This window comes from Bufo bufo, chromosome 2 (assembly GCF_905171765.1).
Source record: "Bufo bufo chromosome 2, aBufBuf1.1, whole genome shotgun sequence".
NCBI classification, from domain to species: Eukaryota; Metazoa; Chordata; class Amphibia; order Anura; family Bufonidae; genus Bufo; species Bufo bufo.
Genome location: NC_053390.1, coordinates 455345149 through 455370971, shown reverse-complemented (window position 1 = coordinate 455370971; position 25823 = coordinate 455345149). Strand labels below are relative to the sequence as shown.

The following is a 25823-nucleotide window of genomic DNA, read 5'->3' as shown; positions in this document are numbered from 1 at the left end:
AAGCCACAACACGCACAACCTTGAGGCGGATGGGCTACAACAGCAGAAGACCCCACCAGGTACCACTCATCTCCACTACAAATAGGAAAAAGAGGCTACAATTTGCACGAGCTCACCAAAATTGGACTGTTGAAGACTGGAAAAATGTTGCCTGGTCTGATGAGTCTCTATTTCTGTTGAGACATTGAAATGGTAGAGTCCGAATTTGGCGTAAACAGAATGAGAACATGTATCCATCATGCCTTGTTACCACTGTGCAGGCTGGTGGTGGTGGTGGTGTAATGGTGTGGGGGATGTCTTCTGGGCACACTTTAGGCCCCTTAGTGCCAATTGGGCATCGTTAAAATGCCACAGGCTACCTGAGCATTGTTTCTGACCATGGCCATCCCTTCATGACAACCATGTACCCATCCTCTGATGGCTACTTCCAGCAGGATAATGCACCATGTCACAAAGCTCAAATCATTTCAAATTTGGTTTCTTGAACATGACAATGAGTTCACTGTACTAAAATGGCCCCCACAGTCACCAGATCTCAACCCAATAGAGCATCTTTGGGATGTGGTGGAACGGAAGCTTCGTGCCCTGGATTTGCATCCCTCAAATCTCCATCAACTGCAAGATGCTATCCTATCAATATGGGCCAACATTTCTAAAGAATGCTATCAGCACCTTGTTGAATCAATGCCACGTAGAATTAAGGCAGTTCTGAAGGCAAAAGGGGGTCCAACACCGTATTAGGGTCCATTCACACGTCCGTTTTTTCTTTCCTGATCTGTTCCGTTTTTTTTGGAACAGATCTGGACCAGATCTGGACCCATTCATTTTCAATGGGTCCTGGAAAAAAAACGGACAGCACAATGTGTGCTGTCCGTTTCCGTTGTTCCGTTCCGCATGTCCGTTTAAATATAAAACATGTCCTATTCTTTTCCTGAAAAATCGGATCCTGGTACAATACAAAGTCAATGGATCCGCAAAAAACGGAAGACATACGGATGTCATTCCGTATGTCATCCGTTTTATACGGAATCCGTTCCTGGAAATTACATTTTTAATTTTTTTTTTTATTTCTTTCCAAACAACTTTATTTGCTTATTGAAATTTATACATGTTTCCGTTTTTTGCGGATCCGCAAAAAACGGATGACATACGGAAACATTTTCAGGAACAACGGATCCGCAAAAAACGGACAGAAAATCGGATTATAGAAAAATACTGACGTGTGAATGTAGCCTTAGTATGGTGTTCCTAATAATTCTTTAGGTGTGTGTGTGTGTGTGTGTGTGTGTGTATGTATGTGTATATATGTGTGTGTGTGTGTGTGTACACTGCGTGCAGAATTATTAGGCAAATGAGTATTTTGACCACATCATCCTCTTTATGCATGTTGTCTTACTCCAAGCTGTATAGGCTCGAAAGCCTACTACCAATTAAGCATATTAGGTAATGTGCATCTCTGTAATGAGAAGGGGTGTGGTCTAATGACATCAACACCCTATATTAGGTGTGCATAATTATTAGGCAACTTCCTTTCCTTTGGCAAAATGGGTCAAAAGAAGGACTTGACAGGCTCAGAAAATCAAAAATAGTGAGAGATATCTTGCAGAGGGATGCAGCACTCTTAAAATTGCAAAGCTTCTGAAGCGTGATCATCGAACAATCAAGCGTTTCATTCAAAATAGTCAACAGGGTCGCAAGAAGCGTGTGGAAAAACCAAGGCGCAAAATAACTGCCCATGAACTGAGAAAAGTCAAGCGTGCAGCTGCCAAGATGCCACTTGCCACCAGTTTGGCCATATTTCAGAGCTGCAACATCACTGGAGTGCCCAAAAGCACAAGGTGTGCAATACTCAGAGACATGGCCAAGGTAAGAAAGGCTGAAAGACGACCACCACTGAACAAGACACACAAGCTGAAACGTCAAGACTGGGCCAAGAAATATCTCAAGACTGATTTTTCTAAGGTTTTATGGACTGATGAAATGAGAGTGAGTCTTGAAGGGCCAGATGGATGGGCCCGTGGCTGGATTGGTAAAGGGCAGAGAGCTCCAGTCCGACTCAGACGCCAGCAAGGTGGAGGTGGAGTACTGGTTTGGGCTGGTATCATCAAAGATGAGCTTGTGGGGCCTTTTCGGGTTGAGGATGGAGTCGAGCTCAACTCCCAGTCCTACTGCCAGTTTCTGGAAGACACCTTCTTCAAGCAGTGGTACAGGAAGAAGTCTGCATCCTTCAAGAAAAACATGATTTTCATGCAGGACAATGCTCCATCACACGCGTCCAAGTACTCCACAGCGTGGCTGGCAAGAAAGGGTATAAAAGAAGAAAATCTAATGACATGGCCTCTTTGTTCACCTGATCTGAACCCCATTGAGAACCTGTGGTCCATCATCAAATGTGAGATTTACAAGGAGGGAAAACAGTACACCTCTCTGAACAGTGTCTGGGAGGCTGTGGTTGCTGCTGCACGCAATGTTGATGGTGAAAAGATCAAAACACTGACAGAATCCATGGATGGCAGGCTTTTGAGTGTCCTTGCAAAGAAAGGTGGCTATATTGGTCACTGATTTGTTTTTGAATGTCAGAAATGTATATTTGTGAATGTTGAGATGTTATATTGGTTTCACTGGTAAAAATAAATAATTGAAATGGGTATATATTTGTTTTTTGTTAAGTTGCCTAATAATTATGCACAGTATTAGTCACCTGCACACACAGATATCCCCCTAAAATAGCTAAAACTAAAAACAAACTAAAAACTACTTCCAAAAATATTCAGCTTTGATATTAATGAGTTTTTTGGGTTCATTGAGAACATGGTGGTTGTTCAATAATAAAATTAATCCTCAAAAATACAACTTGCCTAATAATTCTGCACTCCATATATATATATATATATATATATATATATATATATATATATATATATATATTTTATATATTATTGCATTTTCGTTTTTGCTCTCCCTGCAATAACTTTTTTTTTATTGTCTGTACACATAGCCATATGAGGGCTTATTTTTTGCGGGACAAGTTGTACTTTCCAATGCCACCATTTAATATTGCATATGATGTAGTGGGAAGCGGGGAAAAAATTCCAAATGGGTTAAAATTGCAAAAAAAAATGCAATTCCACCACATTTTTACAGGTTTTTTATTTACGATGTTCGATGTGCGATAAAACTGACCAGTTACTTTTATTCTACAGGTCAGTACGAATCCGGCGATACCTTTTTATATGTATAGTTTCTCGCACATTCCATTGGGGGACACAGACCATGGGTATAGCCTAGGTCCTTACTAGGAGGAGACACTATGCAAATAGAAAAAGAAAGCTCCTCCTCCCTGGGCTATACCCCCATGTTCCTTCGGGAGGACCCCAGTTCTTGCTTAGTGTCGGATAAGGAGGATGACATTCTCTCTACTCCCGTTTATTTTTTTTCTGCAGTGGACGCAGGGTTGCAATTCTGCTTCCCTGGTCTCTTGGTGGAGCATGCGCCAGGGTCGAATTGACGTCTCCGGCTACCTCCCACCCTCCCCCAGAAGTTAAGTGGAACCGGGCTCGATCTGCAGCTCAGGCGGTCTACCAGATTCGGGGTCACCTTCCTGCCGTCCTCCAGATCACTGCCCCTCCCTGTGCCAGCTGGTTCTTCTCCTCCTAAGGTTGACCCGCCGGTGGCCAGATTAGCTAAGAATGCGGCCATTCCTGTCTTGGACGGTTCGTCTCTACGGGATGCAGTGGACAGGCGTTTGGATTCTCTGTCCAAAGCCATCTTCACTCTGGCAGGCACTGGCCTGCGGCCCGCTTTCGCCTCGGCCTGGGTATCCAGAGCGCTTTCCGTATGGTTGCAGCGCCACCATCAGGACCTGGCGGAGCAGGATGCCTCTGCGGACACCTTGAATTTTGTCCTCCAGATGTCGCAGCCGATGAAGTTTCTCTGCGAAGCTTCCTTTTGATGTTAGCATTCTCTTTGCGCGTATCTCGGCCCTTTCGGTCACACAGCGTAGAGAAGTCTGGTTAAAGGTTTGGAACGCTGACGCTTCCTCTAAGCATTCCTTCACTAACCTCCCCTTTTCGGGTTCCAGGCTTTTTGGTGCTAAGCTGGACGAGATCATCTCAGATGCGACGGGGGGGCAAGAGTACCAACCTGCCCCAATCTAGATCCAAGGGCACCTTTTGGAGGTCGGTCCTCCGGTTCTAGGAACCAGTCCTTTCGTCGCTTCTCCTCTTCCAGATCTGCGGCGGCCCCCTTCCCGGGTGGCTCTCAGGACTCCCGTAAGAAACCTGCCTTTAAGCCCCAGCCTTCCTGGCGCCCGCGTCCACAGTCAGCCCGCCCTGCTGCTCCCAAGCAGTCTTCCGCCTGAAGGGTCGCCCCCACCTCTTACGGTGGGGGCGCGATTGCTCTCCTTTCAACAGGTTTGGAGAGATCATATCCAGGACGCCTGGGCCCTGGAAATTGTAACATCTGGTTACAAAATAAAATTTGCTTCCAGGCCTCTGGAGCGTTTCTTCTCTTCTCGGGTTCCGGGGGATCCGGTCAGGGCTTCGGCTCTTTTGCAGGCGGTCTCTTCCCTTTTGGACAGGGGAGTGATTATCCCAGTCCCCTTGGAGGAGCAAGGCGCAAGTTTCTACTCCAACCTATTCGTGGTGCCAAAGAAGGAGGGATCGGTGCGTCCTGTTCTAGATATGAAGCTGTTAAACAGGTCTCTGCGGGTCCTGAGGTTCCGGATGGAGTCCCTCCGATCCGTTATTGCTTCTCTTCCTCCAGGGGAAATTCCTCGCGTCGGTGGACATACAAGACGCCTATTTGCATGTCCCTATAGCAGAATCTTGCCACAGGTTTCTACGCTTCGCTGTTGGCGGACAGCATTACCAGTTTGTCGCCCTGCCCTTTGGGCTGGCTACGGCCCCTCGGGTATTCACGAAGATCTTGGCGCTGCTCTTGGCACTCCTCCGTACCAGGGCATACGTACCAGGGGCATATCTCTGTTGCCCTACCTGGACGACATACTGATAAAGGCTTCCTCCCTTCCCCTGGCCAGGGACAGCATCCAGATCACTGTTCAGACTCTGGAGCAGTTCGGCTGGCTGATCAATGTCCAGAAGTCATCTCTTCTCCCCTCACAGAGGTCGACATTCCTAGGGATGGTTCTGGACACCACGGCAGCTCGGATATTCCTGCCGAGTTCCAAGTCCCCTCGAATTCAGGAGTCGGTATCTCTCCTACTGTGCTCTCGACGACTCTTTATCCGGGAGTGCATGAGGGTTCTGGGGCTGATGGTGGCTTCCTTCGAGGCCGTCCCCTTTGCCCACTTTCACACTCGCCTCTACAGCGGGCGATTCTGTCCTTTTGGGACAGGACGTCGCACGGTCTGGCCTCGAGTCCGTCAGCCTCCTCTGGTTCGGGCGGACCTCTTGTGGTGGCTTTCCCCCCAAAACTTGATTTCAGGGAGGTCCTTTCTTCCGATCTCCTGGACAGTCGTCACCACCGACTCCAGCCTCAAAGTTTGGGGTGGTGTTCTACAGACCCGGATGGTGCAGGGGCTTTGGTCGGCGGCAGAGGCCCGCCTTCCGATCAACGTGCTGGAGCTCAGAGCAATGGACTGGACTCCTCTCCTGACAGGTCTCCCGGTAAGGGTCCAGCCGGACAATGCCACTGCTGTGGCTTACGTCAACCACCAGGGCGGGACCTGCAGCCGGACGGTGATGCAGGAGGCGGAGAGGATCCTTCCAGTACTGTCGGCAGTGTACATCCCGGGGATCGACAATTGGAAGGCGGACTTTCTCAGCCGCAACACGGTGGATCCAGGAGAGTGGTCCTTAAATCCGGAAGTTTTCGAGGACATCTGTCGCCGCCAGGATGTTGACCTGATGGCGTCCAGGCTCAACAACAAAGTTCCCACGTATCTGGCCCGTGCTCGCGACCCGGAGGCGTACGGGGTGGACGCGGTGGTGTCTCCGTGGCGAGGCTTCCCTCTCCTTTGTCTTTCCACCTCTGCCTCTACTACCGAAGGTCCTTCACAAGATCACGTTGGAAGGAATTCCGACCATTCTCATCGCCCCCGATTGGCCACGCCTGGTTCTCGGACGTCACTTGGATGCTGGCAGACGTGCCGTGGCCTCTTCCTCTCAGGGAGGACCTACTGTCTCAAGGACCGCTCTTCCACCAGAATTTACGGTCACTGCGTTTAACGGCGTGGCTGTTGAGACCGCCATCCTGAAGAAGAGGGGCTTCTCGGACTCTGTGGTGAAGACCATGATCAAGGCCAGAAAACCAGTTTCATCCCGGATATACTATCGTACCTGGAAGGCCTTTCTTGCCTTTTGTGAGAAACTGGGCGTTTTTCCCCTCTGTTTCTCGGTTCCGGTGGTCATCTCCATTTCTCCAGTCGGGTCTTGAGATGGGAATGTCGTTGAGCTCTCTGAAGGGTTAGGTCTCTGCTCTGGCCATTTTCTTTCAGCGATCCCTGGCTCTGCTCGGTCCAGTGAGGACCTTCCTACAAGGGGTGGCGCATTCGGTCCCTCCGTATGTTCCTCCCCTGCCCCCCTGGGACTTGAACTTGGTTCTGTCTTCCCTCCAGGCGGCTCCCTTTGAACCCTTGAGGGAGGTTTCTTTGAATCTTCTCACCTGGAAGGTGGTCTTTTTGGTGGCGATCACCTCGATCAGGAGGGTATCGCAGCTGGCCGCGCTTTCCTGTAGGGAGCCCTTTTTGGTCTTCCATCAGGATAAGGCGGTGCTGCGCCCGGTCCCTTCATTTTTGCCCAAGGTGGTCTCCGCCTTCCACCTTAATGAAGAAATAGTCCTGCCCTCTTTTTGTCCATCTCCAGCAAACCGCAAGGAGCGCGCTCTCCATTCCCTTGACGTTGTCCGGGCTCTGCGTGTGTACCTGTCGGTGACTGCCTCTTTCCGCCATACAGATTCCCTTTTCGTGATTCCGGAAGGGCCTCGTAAAGGTCTGGCGGCTTCCAAGGTCTCGTAGCCCGATGGATTCGGTCGGCTATTGCCACGGCTTATCGTGCCCGTGGCAGGGTTCCCCCAGCCGGGGTTACCGCGCACTCCACCGGGGCCTCCTGGGCTACGTGTAATCGCGCCTCGGCATCTCAACTTTGTAAGGCGGCCACCTGGTCTTCCTTGCATACCTTTACAAAGTTTTACCAGTTGCACTCTTTTGCATCGGCTGATGCTGTCCTTGGGCGCAAGGTATTCCAGGCGGTGGTTCCTGTTTGACCGCTGGGCGTTTTCTCCTGGAGGTGCCGGTTTTTCCCTCCCAATGGTCTGCTCTAGGACGTCCCATGGTCTGTGTCCCCCAATGGAATGTGCGAGAAAAGGAGATTTTTTGTGAAACTCACCTGTAAAATCTTTTTCTCGTCTTTTCCATTGGGGGACACAGCTCCCTCCCATTCTTACCTGTTGTAGGAAGGGTTGGTTTAGTTCTTCGGGTCCTGAAGGTTTTCGGTCCGATGGCGGTATTTCGTTGTTCTGGTCTCTATGGCTTTGGTCTCCTTCTACTGCTTTTGCATGCACTGGGGTCCAGGGAGAGGAGCTTTCTTTTTCTATTTGCATAGTGTCTCCTCCTAGTAATGACCTAGGCTATACCCATGGTCTGTGTCCCCCCAATGGAAAAGACGAGAAAAAGATTTTACAGGTGAGTTTCACAAAAAATCTCCTTTTTTCTTGCGTTTTGATAGTAATAAAAAAATTAAAGTGGGGGGAAAAAAAATCTGTTTTTTTTTTTTTTTTGCCATATTTTAACCCCTATAACTTTTTTGTAATTGTGTACGGAGCTGTATGGGGGCTCATTTTTTGCGTGGCAATCTGAACTTTTCATTATTACCATTCTGGGGTGTGTATGACTTTTTGATCACTTTTTATAAAAATAAATTTTTTTAGCAATTGAACCGATCAAAAACTGCGAATCGGTCAGTTGGACACTTTTTTCAGTTTTGCTGTTTGCCATATGGGGAATATATTTTTATACTATGGGCGTATGTGAGTTCCACAGAAAGCCAAGTACAGTGGTAGGGCCCCAACCGATGTAATGGGGAATAATTTAACCTATCCATATTAGCCCTTTAAGGTCTTCTGTCATAGGGAGGCTCTAAAAAAGTGCATTTATTCACTATATATGTTCCTTAAGATATTGTGCATAGAAAAAGTTATCTGGCCACCCAAACATCGTCCAGTTCTGCTCGGCTGCATCGATAGGAAAAGAGGAATCTGATACAGGCCAAGGGGAATTTCTGCTTCTTACAGAATTATGCAAAGGTGAGAACATCCCTCCATCAGAAGGGTGCTGGGGATTTGGCGGAGAACACGGTACATCATGCAGCACTTTTTGTTTCACTCTTTTTATGTGTTTTTTTTATAGGACAACTTGTAGAATTCTTAAACAAAGCTGAAAGTAAAGGTCCTTTGTCATGTGATACTATATTGAAGATTTTTTACCAAACCTGTCGAGCAGTCCAGCATATGCATAAGCAGAAACCTCCTATAATCCACAGAGATCTCAAGGTAAATACATGGCCAGTCATAATAATGCAGTTCCTTCAAGTTATTCTACAGAACATTGTAATGTATTTCTTTGCCTTGTTTTATACTCCATAGCTGAAATCAGGTAAGTGGCCTTTACATGTCGTCTATTCTACAATGTTGTAAAAACTAGTTGGGTGATGTCCTATTCGTTGGGGAACAGACTACTGTGGACAGGCAACACATATAAAAGGAAAAAAATCTCATGAGTAAATTAGTTACCAAAAATGTACCCAATTTCTGCTATTGAGTACAAAATAAAACTGGAAGAGATATGTAAACCAAACATATCAAACATGTGGCTGCATGATGGTATTAAAGTCCAAGATGTTTGTAAAATATTGCTGTTATATGTATTACCTATTATATATGTATTACCTTTTACAGTCAACACTCTTGCATTTTCTATACTTTACCCTCCTTTGTTCTGACGTTTCCAGGAACAGGCCTGTACATATTAGATAAGGGATAGATATTACACGAGTGTAACTGACATACTTTACCGGAGCCTGACACATGTACATTATCTATGTGTTTTAGAAAGTATGAATACCTACTCTGTACACGTCTATGGGACTGACATAGATAACGTTTTATGAGTCCCATAGAAGTGAATGGAGTGCTGGACTGACATTCATACAGTGCACTTATGGACCCTGTTCTTGGAAATGCTGTCATCTGATCAATTGGACGGCCCGCGACCTGAAATGTAACGCCTATCCTGTGTGTAGGTGATAACTGCTGTTTGTGGGATATTCCCTTAAAATGTATACAGTTAACTGTTCATTGCATTGCAAAAAGCCTGATATGCACAAAGTCTCCTAAAAATAAAAAATCAACGTGTGCAGAGTTTGTACATGCCACTTTATTCCTATGTCTAAATGCATATCTTCACCAGAAGTGCAGAAACCAATCCTTACCCCGACCCTTTGATAGACAGAGGTGACATATCCCCTCTGATTGGTTGGGGGAATATTAATGATATGTCAGGAGTGCACAACCTTTTTTGGTCTGAGGGCCGCATTGTCACATTGCTCTATTTCAAGGGGCCGCAAATAAAAATAAAAAAGTTGATTGGCGCTCATTTGCATCAGCCTATTACACAGGCCAATGTAAAGTGACTGGGGAGGAATGATCGCTATCACAGTCATTCCTCCATAATTTAGTTATATTGATTATCAGTAGCACATCCGATTACACAGAGAGGTGTGCGGCACGATCATACCAGCCAGTTATCATGAATGAGCGCTCTTATGAACAGTAATTGACCTGAATATCTCGCAGTGTAATAGGGGCTTAAAGGGATTTCCTAGTAAAAATGAATTTTTAACAAGTTCTTGCAGCATGGCCCCTGAAACCGAAGAGTTATACTTACCTGCTCCCCTCGCTGTTTTTACTTGGCAGTGCATGGCTATGGTCACGTGCACTCTCCAGCCAATTACTGGCTTCAGCAGTGATGTGGCCACAAGCAGCGTGTCACTGCTGAAGCCAGTCATTGACTGGAGCTGCGTATGTGACCATGTCCATGCATTGACAGGTGTAAACAGTGCCGGGACCAGAAGATGGAGGCAGAGGGGGCCAGGGCGGCATGAAGCAGGTAAGTATGAATCTTCTGTTTCAGGGAACTTGTTAAAAGTAATTTTTACAGAAAAAGTGGCGACATTTCCTTCCTGCCACCTATTCATAAATCAGCGATTTCCTTCACTGCTGAGGATGGCGCTCACTTGTTATTACCACCTCCTGCCAGTTACAGACGCCATGCAATAAATAGTAAGATTTTTCCCTTACTAGGGGGGGAAGCGCTTATTGGTTAACACTTAAAGGGAACCTGTCAACAACATTATGCTGCCCATACTAACGGCAGAATAAAGTAGAGACAGGTGAGTTGATTTCAGCGGTCTGTCATTTCTAAGTTAAAAGTAAGTGGTTGCCGAGAACCAACATCACAATCATCGCAGACTGGGCCTGGAAAAGAGTCCCGGCCACCTGAGAAGAGTCCTGGTTATTCATGAATCCCTGCTCTCCTGCCCACCTGCTGATGACTGACAGTCTTCTACCTAGTTTTCTCCCTTTCTCTCTAGGAAAGAACTGCCAACCATCAGCAGAGGGGCAGGAGATTAGGAATAACCAGGACTCTTCTCAGGGAGATTTGACTCTTCTCAAGGCCTGGGCTGTAATGATTATGATGCTGGTTCTCAGCAACCACTGACTTTTAGCACATGAGTGACCCACCGCTGAAATCAGCATTTCTGTCACTACTTTATACTGCCCACAGTGAGATCAGCATAGAGTTGATGACGGGTTCCCTTTAATAACCAGGCCTGAACTGACACTTTCTTTTGTGATTTAGCGCACGTGGTGATTCGAACGGTTGTAACTTTTTTGTGTTTTGACTACCAAAATAATTTTTGCAACAATTTTTCACTTGACACATAGGGTCTTATAATATATTTTTTTGTTTTATTTGGGGGAAACTGTACAAAACATTTTTAAAAACTGACACCAAAATAAATTATTATAATTACCGTATTTTTTGCCCTATAAGACGCACCGTCCCATAAGACGCCCCTAGGTTTTAGAGGAAAACAATAAAAAAGAATTTTTTTCCAGTACACCTCAGGTCAGACCAGCAATCAGACCCCCAATGTTAATCAGACCTTAGCTTACAGCCCCAATCAGTGTTAATAAGACCTCAATAAGACCTCAGATCAGACCCCCAATGCCTCAGATCGACCCCCCAAACCTTCAGCCATCTTATTGGCCCCCATATGTCGGCCATCTTATCGGCCCCCAGCACAAATAAAATAAAAAAACTCACTTACCTCTCCTCACTATCGCGATCCTCTTCATCCTGCTGTCAGCAGTGTACTTATTATGTGGCAAAAATATATTTAAATAATAAGTCCCCCCAAGAGGTCATAAAAAGACTGTTGCGGGACAATCAACATTCTACTGTTTTGTACTTTATATATTTTTTTTCTGTTTGTATTTGATTTATTTTTTATTTCAATTTTTTATTTTTTATATATTTTTACCACATAATGTCCCTCCAAGGGATCATAAAAAGACTGTTAGGGGACAGTGAACGCTCTATGTTGCAATTTTTTTTTTATTTGTATTTCATTTTATTTTTATATTTTTTTTATAAATTTCCATTTTTTTGCCACATCATATTATTATTTTTTTTTGTTTTATTATATTTTTATTTTATTTATTTTTTATAAAAAAAATTTAGCTTATTTTTTAATATATTTTTTCCACATAATTTGTCACCAAGAGGTCAATGAAAGACCTTTGGGGACACAGAATTTTTTTGCACTATTTCCACTGTAACTATTTCCCCTGCCTTCTCCTCGGCTCCCCTGCTCTCACCATCCGGGACCGTCCTGCTCCTGCTACAGTGCAGGCGCTGTGGGCAGAAACATAGCTGATCGCACGTGGACGTCCAGGAGGACAGGAGCCGCAAACCTTGGCTCTGGGGGCCTTATGCGGGCCCCGGGTTGTGCACCCCTGTATTGGGTAATAGATGGCATTTGCTGAAGTAAGTAACCCTTTAACAACTTGAAATACTGAAAATGAACTGAGATTAAATGGGTATACCATCAAAAAATAAATCCTTTATTGAATATAAATTACATATATAAAATGAGAACATGATACAACAGATAAAAAATGATTACACCTGAGGAGGTATGTCAGCACTAGTAAATCAAAGAGAATAAGGGAGTGGAGTAGAGGAATGGAGACAAAAAAGTAAAGCAGCTGACTTAATGCTGTGTATAAATCCGTGACCCCAATTGATATGTATGTATAAAGACATAGAACATCCAAAAGGATGTAAAGTGCAAATGCATGTACAGAATGTAATGAAAGATAGATCACCTTATCAATAAATGGTCACAGACAACACAGCAAAGTGCAAGTGCATGATAACAACTGAAACTCCATATCCATAGTTATATGGCCATGGCACAGTAGCAACATCCACTAAAAATGACCTAAGTAGGTATAATCAAAGACCAGGGCCGATAGCCACATCCCTAAAAACTCACAAAGACATAGTATAAATGCATACCCATTGTATTGGGGATATCCACCTCAGGAGAGCCGTGTACACCGACGCGCGTTTCGGCGATGCCTTCCTCCGTTTAATCTCCGTTCATTTTCGGTATTTGGTGTATTTATGTACACTGAGTGGGTTTATACTTACTCTTCAGGGTCTTTTTACATAGACATACAAATAAATGATCTATGAATGTACTGTTTTTTGTAACCTGTATGTAACAATTAACCTTTAACAACTTGGTACGGAGATGCAGCATTAGCTAATTGCAAAAGATCTATAGTGTGTTAACATTTTTTTAAAACATTTTTGTGTTTTACAGGTGGAAAATTTGCTGATAGGTAACCAAGGAACTATTAAACTGTGTGACTTTGGTAGTGCAACCACAATAGCACATTACCCTGATTATAACTGGACTGCGCAGAGGAGAGCATTGGTTGAAGATGAAGTGAGTAGTGGATTGAAAACCCCACTAAGATTTTATTCAGTGTTTACATATAGACCTAGTTTTATTAAGAGTTTTCATATAGACCTAGTTGGGATGCTCCTTCCGGATAATGGCCAAGTGAAAATTAGCTTTCAGTCAGCAGATGGTTGCGCAAGCGCTTCTTCAGCAGTTGCAGTTACCTAAATCATTGTTCTAAACAGGCATCTGCTGGCCAGTAAAAATGAATGTGTATGGGGACAGCTGATCACTCTAGCAATTAACCATCCCAATGCATGTAAATGCAGCTTTAACCTCTTGTAACAAGCAGGCAATTATGGGTAACCAATGGTTCGTTCACAATAATTGCCTCCTGTGTCAGCCCATGTACAGAGGCTTTGAATCGCCAGCACTGGTCACTTTAGATTCTTGCATAAAACTAACAGCATTGGTTCCATTGTTATTTTTCAGATGATTAGAAACACAACACCAATGTATAGGACTCCAGAAATTATAGACTTGTACTCAAATTTTCCAATTGGAGAAAAGCAAGACATATGGGTAATGTTGAAAAACAAAATATTATTCTCTTCATCTGTTTGTGATGTTTATATTGACTTTAATTATAAAATTAATTAAATATAATACTGTATGTTTGGATGTAGATAAAGGTGGTACTCGTATAGCTAATCTAATATATATTTTATTTTCATTTTACACTCATTTGGTAATGATTTCAAACTTTAGATAGGCGCTGGAACTCCCAAAGCATGAATCAGTAGTACAAGTGACTGTAAGAAACTTTATAATATACCTTAGATGAAAATGTCTCTCCACTCATGATCCATTTCTTCTCCCTACACCTCCTGAGCCGATCATTCACCCTCAAATCAAAGCTAAAATCTGTTTTGAGAGATGAAAAACAGGCACTGATAGATACTGCTGCTAGTTCTAGTAAAGGTTTTATCTCACATTAATGTTTGATTCGCAGCTACACTGCTCATTATTGCTGTAGAACTCCTCCATGCTGCTTTGTAGGGTAGCTTTTGTGTTAGAGAGATAGGGGAGCAGGATCTCATCTTCTATTCTATGTGGGCTGTGTATGAGAGACATCATAGTGTGTGCGCCTGTAGTGTGTGTTTGCTGCTGTGGCTCCTACATATAACATCACTGAAAATGGCTGTGTGGCTTCTCCCGTCCAGCCGGAATTGCTCTTTCCCATCCAGAATATGGATGGAAGTTATTAAACATATCAGGAACAGTGACTATAATACTGTGAAGAAAGGGATGCAAATGCTATTAACAAGCTCTACCTCTAATGCCCCCAGATGTAGGGCAGCTATCCTATAAGTCCGTGTTTGACCTTTTAACCCCTTAAGGACCTGGCTCATTTTCGCCTTCAGGACCAGGCCATTTTTTGCAAATCTGACCAGTGTCACTTTGTGGTGATAACTTTAAAACGCTTTGACTTATCCAGGCCATTCTGAGATTGTTTTTTCGTCACATATTGTACTTCATGACACTGGTAAAATGGAGTAAAAAAGTCATTTTTATTTATAAAAAAATAAAAAATTTGCCAAAAATTTGGAAAAATTAGCAAATTTCCAAGTTTCAATTTCTCTACTTCTATAATCCATATTAATACCTACAAAAATTATTACTTTACATTTCCCATTTGTCTTTTTCGTGTTAGGATCATTTTGGGAATGACATTTTATTTTTGGGGGACGTTACAAGGCTTAGAAGTTTAGAAGTAAATATTGATATTTCTCAGAAATCTTCAAAAACCAACTTTTTAAGGTCCAGTTCAGGTCTGAAGTCACTTTGTGAAGCTTACATGATAGAAACCACCCAAAAATGACCCCATTCTAGAAACTACACTCCTCAAGGTATTCAAAATTGATTTTACAAACGTTGTTAACCCTTTAGGTGTTCCACAAGAATTAATGGAAAATAGATACAATTTCAAAATTTCATTTTTTTGGCAGATTTTCCATTTTTTATATATTTTTTTTTTTTCCAGTTACAAAGCAAGGGTTAGCAGCCAAACAAAACTCATTATTTATGGCCCTGATTCTGTAGTTTACAGAAACACCCCATATGTGGTCGTAAACTGCTGTACGGGCACACGGCAGGGCTTTTAAGGAAAGGAATGCCATACGGTTTTTGGAATGCAGATTTTGCTAGACAGTTTTTTTTTTTGTTTTTTTTTTTTTTTTTTACACCATGTCCCATTTGAAGCCCCCCTGATGCACCCCTAGAGTAGAAACTCCAAAAAAGTGACCCCATTTTAGAAACTACGGGATAGGGTGTAAGTTTTGTTGGTACTAGTTTAGGGTACATATGATTTTTGGTTGCTCTGTATTACACTTTTTGTGAGGCAAGGTAACAAGAAATAACTTTTTTGGCACCTTTTTAATTTTTTTTTGTTATTTATAACATTCATCTGACAGGTTAGATCATGTGGTATTTTATAGAGCAGGTTGTCACGGACGCGGCGATATCTAATATGTATACAATTTTTTTATTTATGTAAGTTGTACACAATGATTTAATTTTTGAAACCATAAAAATCATGTTTTAGTGTCTCCGTAGTCTGAGAGCCATAGTTTTTTCAGTTTTTGGGCGATTATCTTAGGTAGGGTCTCATTTTTTGTGGGATGAGAAGACTGTTTGGCACTATTTTGGGGTGCATATGACTTTTTGATCGCTTGCTATTACACTTTTTGTGATGTAAGATGACAAAAAATGGCTTTTTTTACACCGTTTTTTTTTTTTTTTTTTTTTACAGTGTTCACCTGAGGGGTTAGGTTATGTGATATTTTTATAGAGCCGGTCGATACGGACGCGGCGATACCTAATATGTATACTTTTTTTTTTATTTTATTTATGTAAGTTTTACACAATAATATCATTTTTGAAACAAAATAAAAAATCATGTTATAGTGTCTCCATAGTCTGAGACCCATAATTTTTTTAATTTTTTGGCCATTGTTTCATGTAGGGGCTAATTTTTTGCAGGATGAGGTGACTGTTTTATTGGTACTATTTTGGCGTACATGCAACTTTTTTGATCACTTTTATTACCTTTTTTGGGAAGTAAGGTGGGCAAAATTTCAATTTCCTCATAGTTATTTTTTTTTATTTTTATGGCGTTCACCGTGCGGGGAAAGTAACATGACCGTTTTATAGATCAGGTCGTTACGGACGCGGCGATACCTAATGTGTAGTGTATTTTATTTTTTAAATTTTTATTCAGTGATAAATGTTAACCTTGACTGTTAACCTTTTCCATACAGCGGTCCGTACGGACCGCGGTATGGAAAGGGTTAAACGGCTGACATCACAGCACAGATGTCAACCGTTTATACCAGAGTGTCAGCAATGTGCTGACACTCTGGTATACCCACTGGACGCCAATGAATATTGAAGAGGAGGCGGGCGTGGGATCGCTGCGCACCTCCCGCACCGCCTGCAACCTCCCCCCTGCACCACCCGCCGGCATAAAATCATTCAGGGGTGCAGGGGGGGGGGGACCTCGGGGATCAGAAACTGAAGAAAGCGCTGCAAACCGCAGGTCTGAATTGACCTGCGGTTTGCTGCGGTCGCCGATACGGGGGGGGGGGGGTGTCACATGACCCCCCCCCGGCGTTGTGACAGGATGCCCGCTGAATGATTTCAGCGGGCATCCTGTTCCGATTACCCGCACCGCAATCTCATTTTAAACGCATGATGTACCGGTACGTCATGTGTTCCTAAGGGGTTAAAAAGGCCTTGAGACATGACTCGGATATTAAATAAGCCAGCACCTCATCTGCAGACAGCTGTTTCGGGGTGATTGCTCCTCATTAGTGCAGTGCAGAGAATACTGGCTTAACTGGGTGAGAGGCGTAAGTCAGGATTTGGGGGGTACTATCTCTCACCCAGTTAAGCCAGTACTCTCTGCTCTGCACTGATGAGGGCCAATCACCCCGAAGCAGCTGTCTGCATCTGGTGGCATTAGAGGCAGAGCTTGTTAAGAGCTCATTTGCATCCCTTTCTTCCCAGAATTCTAGAAGAGCATGTATGGCCTATAAGTCTCCTCACGCCGAGGAGAGATAGTACCACCCAAAATATAATACTGTGAGTAACAGAAAAACACTGCAAAGTGGCCAACCCCTCTAATTCATCTTAACCCTTTAAGGACCCATGACGTAGCTGTACGTCATAGGTGCGATCCCTAAACATGGCACCCGCTCGCACGTGCAGCGGGCGCCTTAGCCATGGGGTTTCTGCTTTTTTTAATAGCAGAGACCCGCGGCACATGTTATGCGATCAGCCATAAGGCTGATCTCATACATCTTACCCTTCAGATGTGACCACAGCATCTGTGCAGACCGGAACCGGATATCGCGCGCTTCTGTTCCGGTAACAGCTTTCCCCGGCTGAGATCGGGGAACCTGTTACCTTGCGCTTCACAGCAGGCTTCAATCAATTAGATGTATATATCAATACAGGCCACTAGGTGGCATCCTTGTATTGATATAGTGCAAATGAAGTCTTCAATGATGGCTATTTAGCCATTACTGAATACTATGGACAATCAAATGATTGGCAGTTATTGTGACAAATATAAAAAAAATTAAAATAACTAAAAGTTCAAATCAACCCCCCTTTCCTTAAAATAAAAATACTTAGCCAATAAAAAATAAACATCATGGGCATCACCGCGTGCGAAAATGCCCATACTATTAAAATATAACAATATTAATGGCATACGGCAAATGGCGTAGCGGGGAAAAAAAGAAAATGGCAATTTGCAATTTTTTTGTCACTTCAACTACCCAATAATTTTTTTAAATAAAAAGTTGATCAAAAAGTCGCACACACTTAAAATTGGTATAACTGAAAAGAACAGATCGTTCCACAAAAAACGAGCCCTCACACAGCCCTTTACACATAGCTACAAGAAAGTTATAGGGGGCGGAATATGGTTATGAAAAAAAAAAAAATTTCCTCAAAGGGTTTAATTTTTTATTTTTTTGTATTAAAACGCAAGAAAAATTATACAAGTGTGGTATCATTGGAACCGTACTGACCTGGAGCATGAAGAGAACAGGTCAATTTTACCGCATAGTGTACAGTGTAAAAAATAAATAATAACCTTTATCAAAATTGCGTTTTTTCCCAATTCTACCCTGTTTGGAGAAAAAAATTCCCACTCCCTACTACATGGTATGCAACCGTAAATGGTGCCATTAGAAAGTACAACTTTTCCCGCAAAGAATAAGCCCTCATAAGGCTATGTGACTCGAAAAATGAGTGAAAAACGAAAATGCAAAAATGGAAAATCCCAGGGTCTTCATCATTTACTAAAAGTAGTAGTATTGTTTGACAGTTTTTAAATTGTGATCCTCTGCTTTACCGCAGGCACTTGGCTGTATTCTGTACTTATTGTGCTTCAAGCAACATCCATTTGAAGATGGAGCCAAGCTTCGTATTGTCAATGGGAAATATTCAATACCAGAAGATGATACAAAATATCTGGTTTTCCATAGCCTTATTAGTAAGTGAGCCAATTACACCAGACTTTTATGGCCTGTTTACCTCCAACCAATTTGGGAGAGTAATGGTTAAATGTATTGTCTGTTTTTATGGAACCCTGATTTAGTTGAGGGTGGCTGCAAAAAGCAGAGGACCTAGCCTGTCCTGAGTTGCTGTTATAATGTTTAATTTCTTCTTTGGTGGTGCTGCACAAATAAAGCAAGGGCTTTTGTGGGTTCTTCAGGAATTATAGAACATAGCTTCCAGCAACCTGTTCTAGTATGTGAATAGGATGGGCTGTGTCTGTTTGCAAAGTTGCCGGGGTAGTGTGAAGGGAAACCGCACCTTGCTATACACTGCTCACCAGCGCCTGCCTTGACTTTGCATTGCAGAGCTTTCCTTTCAGGCTGCTCAGCCTGATGGCGTATCTCATGCTCGATTTGCTCCATTGATATCTATTGTACAGCAGGAACTCTGCTGTACAAAAGGGGGTAATGATGCAATCCTATGCAAGTAGTGATGGCTTAGCAGCCTGACATGAGCAAGGATCCTGCTCCCCGTTTGTCTCAGGCTGCTCAGCCATGACAGCTTATCATAGGCAGGATTGCATCATTACCATCTGCTGTAGAGCAGGGTTCCTGCAGAGTGGTGTCTGGATGGCCAGCTTTAGTAGAAGGTGTGTGAGTTACTACTTCTAGGTTGCGTTTAAATGTAAAATCGACTTAATTATATATATTTTTTATTATAATAAAGAATCGATGTTAAAGGTGAATCCCGAGGAGAGACTGTCCATTACAGAAGTGGTCAGTCATCTACAGGACATTGCAGCAGCAAGAAATGTGAATCCTAAATCTCCCATCACTGAGGTATATAGTATTAAAGGACCTGTTTAATGATTTGTTTTACCCAGTTAAAGAATAAACTTGCTGTGACTGTGTGCCGATCACTTATTGACTATATAAAATAGGTCATCGCTATTAGATTGGTGAAGGTCTGACTCCTGCCACCCCTACCAATCAGTGACATACATTACATAGCTGCCGCAGAAAAGCCATGTCACCAATGGATGTGACATCAAAGGCCGAGAAAGAGGGCACTATGATTGCACGAGTCCTGTGGGCCTTTCGAACAGCTAATCAGCAGGTGTGATGGGACTCAGACCAAAAGTCTATCAGATATTGATGACCTATACTGAGGGTAGGTCATCAAAGTGTACATCCCAGGAAAACCCCTTCAAGTAATCGTCTGTACTAGCTCAACCTGAGCCGGTATTTTCTGAACAGTTGTGCCTTGTTGTTTTAGTTATTACTGTTAGAGATGTATTTCTCAGTAGTTGTGCTTTTTAAAGGTGTGTATCATTTCTCACAGTCAATTACAACACATATTCGTTATCAGCTATACACTATAAAACAAAGTGGTTCTGTTGAGTTGTAACGGGCATGGCCTTAAAAGTATACTTGTATATAACTTACCTTGATAAGTTACGGAATTGGATTTAATGTATATTCTATAATGTAAAACAACTGGTAGAACTTGTAACCTCACCTGACATGTCTGTTTTAGTAACTACTTGCATTCCCCAAATAATAACAATTCTTAAGTAGTCCTAGGACTCCATATTGTGCAATTCCTTTGTTATTTTTCCTAGCATTCTGCAATTAAGGTCTAGATGGGTGTTGGGGGGGGGGGGGGGGGAGGGGGGTGTCACTGTGGAGGACACCTCCCCAACACCTATCTGGACCTTTATTCATAGACTTCTACCAGGAATAACAGAGGAAAGGTACAACATAGAGTCATAAGAATAGATGCTCCAAAATTATTACAAGGGGGATGTGAGTAGTTGCTAAAAAGACATATCAGGACAGGTTAGAGGTCCTCTTTAACAAATATTTTATGTTATTAGCTTCTAGAGCAAAATGGTGGCTATGGCAATACTGTGAATCTGAAACCTTTCAATGTGATACCACAAGGCTCCAAGCCGCAGGGTCCCTCAGGTTTGTATAAAATAAGTTGTAAACTATCTTCATTCCAAATTGTACAAACAAGGACTGGTGCCAAATGAAATCTGAATGACTTCTGCTTGACCAAGATAATTGAAAGGCCATGTATTGCCTTGCTGGTTTATTAGATATGGAGAACTGTGCATTTAAATGTCCTATCAGAAATTTAGGAGATTGCCATCCTCTAAGACCCCTTATGACATGGCTGTGAAACTCTTGTTTCTACCCTATGACTTTGCATTTTTTGTTTTTTAATCCCTGCCTCTCAAAAACATATTTTTTTTACATTTTCTGTTCACATAGACGTATGAAGGGTTGTTGGTGGGGGACAAGTTGACCACTATGGCACCCACTCAGCTTCTGAGAAGGAGCCATATTTAATTCCCTGATATTCCACCATACATATACATCGGAGGTCCTGAAGGGATTAAATGTATGTGTACTTTTAAAAAAAAAATTATATGACTACAAGCATAGATTATATAAATAAAAATGAGGTTTAAATCAATTTTCTGGTTCAATAAAAAATGAACAACTGGGGAGCAAACAGAACCCTTACCTGGTGACCTTCTTTTTATCTTTTCTGCTGCAAAGTTGCTGATTACTAGGCTCTTGTTCTGTCATCCAAGATGGCCGTAATGCTTCAGACTACTTGATGCACAGTATCCATTTGTTAGTCCAAGACGCTCTCTGCTTATCTAGCCCTGCATCCGGATTGGCCAGCACTACTCAGTAGGAAGTGCTTTGGACTATTAAATGCCCAGTGGAGGAGCGGACTACTTGATGGTTAACCACCTCAGCCCCCAGTGCTTAAACACCCTGAAAGACCAGGCCACTTTTTACACTTCTGACCTACACTACTTTCACCGTTTATTGCTCGGTCATGCAACTTACCACCCAAATGAATTTTACCTCCTTTTCTTCTCACTAATAGAGCTTTCATTTGGTGGTATTTCATTGCTGCTGACATTTTTACTTTTTTCTCGTTCATTCCATTGGGGGACACAGACCATGGGTATAGCTTAGAGATATTACTAGGAGGGACACTATGCAAAAAAAAAAAAGAAGCTCCTCCTCCTCGGGCTATACCCCCAGGCACCTCCAGGAGAACTTCAGTCTTTGCTTAGTGTCCGTTCAAGGAGGTTGACATTTATTCTTCTCCTGTTTGTTATTTTTTTCTGGTTTCAGATGGGGACGCAGGTCAGCATTGCGCTTTCCTGGCCCCTGTGGAGGGTCTGCCACGGTCTTCTGAAGGTTCCTGGCTACCTCCCATTCCCCCACAGAAGAAAAGTGGATCCAGGCTCGACATGTTAGCTCTGGCATCCCACCAGCTGCTGGGACACCTGCTGCCTACCCTCCACCAGAGCACTGCTCTCCTTGATTGGAGTCAGACGTCTGAAGAGGTGAATCCCTGCTGGTCTGGACATCGAGGGAGCATGCTGTGCAGATAAGTATTGCCTGCTTCAATCTCCCTCCTTTCCCCCCCCTCCCCCCACCCCTTCATGTCGTCTGTCTGGCGCTCTGTGACCTGAGGTGAGCTAGAGAAGGACCGGCTGGGGGCATTTTTTCCCGTTGGGAGGGGGCCTTTCTGGGGAGGGCTGGTGATTCCACTGATACCTGCCTGCAGCTCAGACTATGGCCGCATCGGCGGCAATCTTGGCACTGAAGGAGTGTATTTTATCTTATGGCCGCTGCGCTCTCTGCAGTTCCCGCCGGCCTGCTCCTCCCGATATTAACCCCCGCTGCGCCGTTTCTGGCGAAGGGGTGTATTTGAAATGCGCGCGCGCGCGCGCGCTTATTTCGCGCGCTTATTTCGCGCCGCAATGACGCGTCCAAGGGGGCGGAGCCTCGGCGTCCAGCTCTGTCTCTCCCTACGCCGGAGACTCTGCTGGATTGCGGCCGTGCAGCTCCTCAGTTCTCGGTGACCGGAGACTTCTGCTGTTGCCTGGGTGGTAGGAATTGCAGCAACCTGGTAGGAAATCTTTTTTGGAATACCATCATGCCTAAACCTGGGGCCCCTAAGCCTTCCAAGGCTTCCTCTCAGGCTCCACTGGAGTCATGTAAAATATGCCTTAGGCCTTTTTCTGTCACTGGTTCCTGTGACTCATGCCCTGCTCCCGGACAGGATCAGCCTCCTTCTCTTGCTCAGCCCGGTCCTCCCTCTGCCCCTGCGGATCCAGCGGTACCCGCCTGGGCCTCCGCCATGTCTAATGCGGCAGCTGATCTGGCCTTAGTTGCCAAGGCAGCCATGTCCTTCATGGAGCGCATGGCGGCTACTACTCCAGTGGCATCCACCACTCCATCCCCTCTCAGCGACTCTCACAGAGGGCGTCTGACTTCTAAAAGGCAGCGTGAGCGGCAGCATTCCTCCTCGGATGACTCCGCTTCTCCCCCTCGCCTTGAGGCATACCCGGTTGACTCTCCCCCTCGCAGGGAGCGCAAATCCGATGGGGAATTGTCCGGATCGGACGAAGTCACGGAGCGGGAACCCCTGCCTAAGCTTTCCACCATGGTAACCGAGTTGGTGGCAGCTGTCCGTGACACTTTTAATATACAAGGGGATTCTCCTCCCTCCACTAGTCGGGAGTTCTCCCTTTTTCCACCCAAGAAACAGGAGTCCGCCGTGTTCCCTATTCACGAGGAATTCACTGCGGTCCTATCAAAAGCTTGGGATCGACCTAATCAAAAATTTTCGGCCACCAAGCGTATGGATACGCTTTATCCTTTTCCAGCTGACACAGTGGAAAAGTGGACTTCTTCCCCTAAGGTAGATCCTCCGGTGGCCAGGTTAGCCAAGAACACGGCCCTTCCCGTCCTAGACGGTTCCTCTCTGCAGGATGCGGTGGACAGACGTTTGGATTCACTTTCCAAGTCCATCTTCTCGCTGGCGGGCGCTTCCCTGCGACCGGCCTTTGCGTCGGCTTGGGTCGCCAGAGCCCTTACAACGTGGTTGCAGCGCCACCACCAGGATCTGTCAGAGCAGGACGCCTCTGCAGATACTCTGGATTTTATCATCCAGATGTCTCAAGCGTCTAAATATCTCTGTGAGGCTTCAATGGACATCGGCTCCCTCTTTGCCCGTATTTCGGCCCTCTCTGTCATTCAGCGCAGGGAGGTCTGGCTGAAGGTGTGGGATGCTGATGCCTCATCCAAGCGATCCCTCGCTAACCTTCCCTTTGAAGGGTCCAGGCTCTTTGGGGCTCAACTAGATGAATTCATTTCTGCCGCAACAGGGGGCAAGAGCACTCATCTACCCCAGCCCAGGACCAAGCGTCCCTTTCGGTCTCGGCCTTCAGGTTTCCGGGGCCAGTCCTTTCGTCGCTTCTCCACTGCCAGGACGCCGTCATCCTCATCGGCAGGGGGGTCCCAGGACTCCCGCAAGAAGCCTTTCTTCAAGCCCCAGCCTTCTTGGCGGCCTCGGGCGCAGTCAGCCCGTCCTCCTGCTCCCAAGCAACCCTCCGCATGAAGGGGTGCCCCCACCCCTCGTGGTGGGGGGCCGTCTGCTCTCCTTTCAACAGGTCTGGAGGGCTCACGTTCAGGACGCCTGGGCTCTGGAAGTGGTGACGTCCGGCTACAAGTTGGAGTTCGCGTCCAGCCCGCCGGAACGTTTTTTCCCTTCTCGCGTTCCGGGGGATCCAGCCAGGGCCTCGGACCTCTTTTTTGCGGTCTCCTCTCTTCTGGACCGTGGTGTCATTTCCCCCGTTCCCCCAGAAGAGCAAGGGACAGGTTTTTACTCAAACCTGTTCGTTGTTCCAAAGAAAGAGGGGTCAGTGCGTCCAATCTTGGATCTAAAACTTCTCAACAAGTTTCTACGGGTGCGGAAGTTTCGCATGGAGTCCCTTCGCTCCGTTATTGCTTCTCTGCTTCCAGGAGAATTTCTCGCGTCTGTGGACATTCAAGACGCCTACTTGCACGTCCCTATTGCAGAGTCCCACCATCGCTTTCTGCGCTTTGCCATAGGGGGGCGTCATTACCAGTTCGTCGCCCTACCTTTTGGGTTGGCAACCGCCCCTCGAGTTTTTACGAAGATTCTGGCGCCTCTCATGGCGCTTCTTCGCACCAGGGGCATCTCTTTGTTACCATACCTAGACGACATCTTGATAAAAGCTCCGTCTCTTCCACAGGCCGAGGACAGCATCCGAATCACGGTTCAATCCCTGGAACGGTTCGGATGGCTGATCAATCTCCCCAAGTCCTCTCTGCACCCCTCCCAGAGACTTTCGTTCCTGGGGATGATCTTGGACACCTCGATTTCTCGGGTGTTTCTTCCAGATTCCAAGGCTTCCCAGATTCGTCTGGCAATGGTGCTCCTTCTACGCTCTCCACGTCCCACCATTCGGGAGTGCATGCGGGTGCTGGGCCTTATGGTCTCCTCTTTCGAGGCGATTCCGTACGCCCAATTTCACACTCGTCCGCTACAACAGATGATCCTTGCCCTCTGGAACAAGAACCCTCGGGGTCTAGACACTCCTGTTCGTCTGTCCCGGCAAGTTCGAGCGTCTCTCCCTTGGTGGCAGTCTCCCCTGAACCTATCGTCAGGAAAGTCCTTCCTTCCGTTCTCCTGGACGATAGTCACCACCGACGCCAGCCTCATCGGTTGGGGAGGTGTTCTCCGGAACCTCACAGTTCAGGGTGTCTGGTCGACGGAGGAATCCCGTCTCCCGATAAACGTTTTGGAATTGAGGGCGATTTTCCACTCCCTCTCCCATTGGACTCCTCTCCTGGCGACCCGCCCGGTGCGGGTTCAGTCGGACAATGCCACGGCTGTGGCTTATGTCAACCATCAGGGCGGGACTCGCAGTCGGGCAGTAATGCGGGAAGTAGCGAGGATCCTCTTATGGGCGGAGTCTCATGTTCCAGTATTGTCGGCAGTGTACATCCCGGGAGTCGACAATTGGACGGCGGATTTTCTGAGTCGCACCAAGGTGGATCCGGGAGAGTGGTCTCTCCATCCGGAGGTGTTCGAGGACATCTGCCACCGATGGGGCCGTCCGGACGTAGATTTGATGGCTTCCCGGCTCAACCACAAGGTGCCGGTGTATCTTGCCCGCGCTCGAGACCCACGGGCGGACGGGGTGGACGCGCTGGTATTTCCATGGCAGCGGTTCAGCCTCCTTTACGTCTTCCCTCCGATTCCTCTGTTGCCGAAGGTGCTGCGCAAGATCGAGGCGGAGGGGATACCAACCATTCTCGTCGCTCCGGATTGGCCTCGTCGCGCCTGGTTCTCCAGCGTCGCTCGTATGTTGGCGGACGTCCCGTGGCCTCTGCCCGACAGAGAGGATCTCTT

At 45.4% G+C, this 25823-nt stretch overlaps 1 protein-coding gene across 1 annotated transcript in view; it reads left to right on the top strand.

The window, feature by feature from the left end:
- The window catches only part of GAK (cyclin G associated kinase), a 107432-nt gene that overhangs the window by 17578 nt on the left and 64031 nt on the right, over positions 1 to 25823 (top strand). The window contains exons 4-10 of the mRNA XM_040417606.1: positions 8148 to 8262; positions 8366 to 8508; positions 12912 to 13037; positions 13485 to 13574; positions 18423 to 18558; positions 19290 to 19402; positions 20440 to 20530. Coding sequence (XP_040273540.1) covers positions 8148 to 8262; positions 8366 to 8508; positions 12912 to 13037; positions 13485 to 13574; positions 18423 to 18558; positions 19290 to 19402; positions 20440 to 20530 — 814 coding nt within the window. The remainder of the gene's footprint in view (positions 1 to 8147; positions 8263 to 8365; positions 8509 to 12911; positions 13038 to 13484; positions 13575 to 18422; positions 18559 to 19289; positions 19403 to 20439; positions 20531 to 25823) is intronic.